Genomic DNA, 2,500 nt, shown 5'->3' with positions numbered 1-2,500 from the left:
GAGAGAGAGACGGAGAGAGAGAGAGAGAGAGAGAGAGAGACGGAGAGAGAGAGAGAGAGAGAGAGAGAGAGACGGAGAGAGAGAGAGAGAGACGGGGAGAGAGAGAGAGAGATGGGGAGAGAGAGAGAGAGATGGGGAGAGAGAGAGATGGGGAGAGAGAGAGATGGGGAGAGAGAGATGGGGAGGAGATGGGGAGAGAGATGGGGAGAGAGATGGGAGAGAGAGAGAGAGAGAGAGAGAGAGAGAGAGAGAGAGAGAGAGAGAGAGAGAGAGAGAGAGAGAGAGAGAGAGAGAGAGAGAGAGAAAATGAGATGAGAGAAAGAGAGAGCGTTAACTGTTAATTTTGATTGTTTATTTCACTTGCTTTGGCAATGTTAACATATGTTTCCCATGCCAATAGAGCCCTTAAATTGAAATTGAGAGAGAGACCGAGCGAGAAAATAAGTAGGGTAATGGTAGTTTAATGAGGCCTGGTCAAGGTTGAACCTCTGGTCAGGGCCAAAACTGACAATCACCAAAGCCCTCTAAAAGCCCTCTAAAAGCCCTCTAAAAGCACTCTGACTCTGAAGGGCTGAAACAAGCGTGAACAGACCACACACACGAAAGGGTAATGATATGCATAGCAAACAGACCACACACACAGGGGTGAGAGACTTGACCTGAGCTGAGACACAATAGACCAATCGAATATCAGCATGCCGTGTGGAGACCCCAACCCATTCCGTAAGTGAAGGCAGAAGCCAGTCAGTGGCAGGTAGCACATAACCCCTGGTTACGAGTCCTGTCCTGTAGCTGGACTGAGATGAAAGCCTCTACTGTCAGGTAGTTCTACTGTCCTTTAGTTCTTCTGAGGAAGGAACACATCTCACTCATGTCATTAAGAACTCTGTCCGTGTGCAATGTTTCTCACTGCTGCCAGGGAGGCCCACTCTCACCTCTTTCCCCCATGTTAGAGGGTTCTGTTGCCATGACATCAGAGTAGATAACCCCATCAGTGTGTGTAACCTGTTTACCAGAGCTGTGACCTCCTCTCCCCAGGAGGACACAGCACAGATCACATCAGCCTCCATTTAGTGGGCTTTCAAGCTTTTCTCTACATCCTTATTTTGATTGAACCTGTATACAAGCAGGACAGTACCCATGAGACACAGAGCGTATTATACAAGACAGGAGCAGTCAGAACAACACCACAGCATGTATCTCTCTCAATCAGTCTGAGTCCGTTCTCAGATCTACATTACTATAGTGTTATCATGTCTCACCCTCTGGTCTGTTCTATAGTGTTATCATGTCTCACCCTCTGGTCTGTACTATAGTGTTATCATGTCTCACCCTCTGGTCTGTACTATAGTGTTATCATGTCTCACCCTCTGGTCTGTTCTATAGTGTTATCATGTCTCACCCTCTGGTCTGTTCTATAGTGTTATCATGTCTCACCCTCTGGTCTGTACTATAGTGTTATCATGTCTCACCCTCTGGCCTGTACTATAGTGTTATCATGTCTCACCCTCTGGTCTGTTCTATAGTGTTATCATGTCTCACCCTCTGGTCTGTTCTATAGTGTTATCATGTCTCACCCTCTGGTCTGTTCTATAGTGTTATCATGTCTCACCCTATAGTGTTATCATGTCTCACCCTCTGGTCTCTGTGTCTGTCTCACCCTCTGGTCTGTACTATAGTGTTATCATGTCTCACCCTATAGTGTTATCATGTCTCACCCTCTGGTCTGTACTATAGTGTTATCATGTCTCACCCTCTGGTCTGTACTATAGTGTTATCATGTCTCACCCTCTGGTCTGTACTATAGTGTTATCATGTCTCACCCTCTGGTCTGTACTATAGTGTTATCATGTCTCACCCTCTGGTCTGTACTATAGTGTTATCATGTCTCACCCTCTGGTCTGTACTATAGTGTTATCATGTCTCACCCTCTGGTCTGTACTATAGTGTTATCATGTCTCACCCTCTTATCTATAGTGTTATGTCTCACCCTCTGGTCTGTACTATAGTGTTATCATGTCTCACCCTCTGGTCTGTACTATCAGTGTTATCATGTCTCACCCTCTGGTCTGTTCTATAGTGTTATCATGTCTCACCCTCTGGTCTGTTCTATAGTGTTATCATGTCTCACCCTCTGGCCTGTACTATAGTGTTATCATGTCTCACCCTCTGGCCTGTACTATAGTGTTATCATGTCTCACCCTCTGGCCTGTACTATAGTGTTATCATGTCTCACCCTCTGGCCTGTACTATAGTGTTATCATGTCTCACCCTCTGGCCTGTACTATAGTGTTATCATGTCTCACCCTCTGGCCTGTACTATAGTGTTATCATGTCTCACCCTCTGGCCTGTACTGGCCTGTGATGGTAACAGTCTGTCCAGCATTCTTCAGAGCTGCTGCAGCCTGCTCATGGGTTGCACTGCGCAGGTCGACCCCGTTCACCTGCACACACACGGTAAGGTCAACACAGAATCACACAGGAGTTTGACCCATGATCA

At 46.5% G+C, this 2,500-nt stretch overlaps 1 protein-coding gene across 14 annotated transcripts in view; it reads right to left on the bottom strand.

Annotated features, from left to right (window-relative positions):
- The window catches only part of LOC118396031 (disks large homolog 1-like), a 356,822-nt gene that overhangs the window by 72,501 nt on the left and 281,821 nt on the right, over positions 1-2,500 (bottom strand). For all 14 annotated transcript variants that reach the window (XR_008065634.1, XR_008065635.1, XR_008065654.1 and 11 more), the window contains one exon: positions 2,342-2,444. Coding sequence is in view for 2 of the 14 variants with exons in the window: in XM_052464722.1 (XP_052320682.1) it covers positions 2,342-2,444 (103 nt within the window). In the remaining 12 variants the exon portion in view is untranslated. The remainder of the gene's footprint in view (positions 1-2,341; positions 2,445-2,500) is intronic.

Source organism: Oncorhynchus keta, chromosome 1 (genome assembly GCF_023373465.1).
Source record: "Oncorhynchus keta strain PuntledgeMale-10-30-2019 chromosome 1, Oket_V2, whole genome shotgun sequence".
Classification (NCBI taxonomy): domain Eukaryota; kingdom Metazoa; phylum Chordata; class Actinopteri; order Salmoniformes; family Salmonidae; genus Oncorhynchus; species Oncorhynchus keta.
The sequence above is the reverse complement of the archived record's forward strand: the minus strand, read 5'-3'. Positions and strand labels throughout refer to the sequence as shown.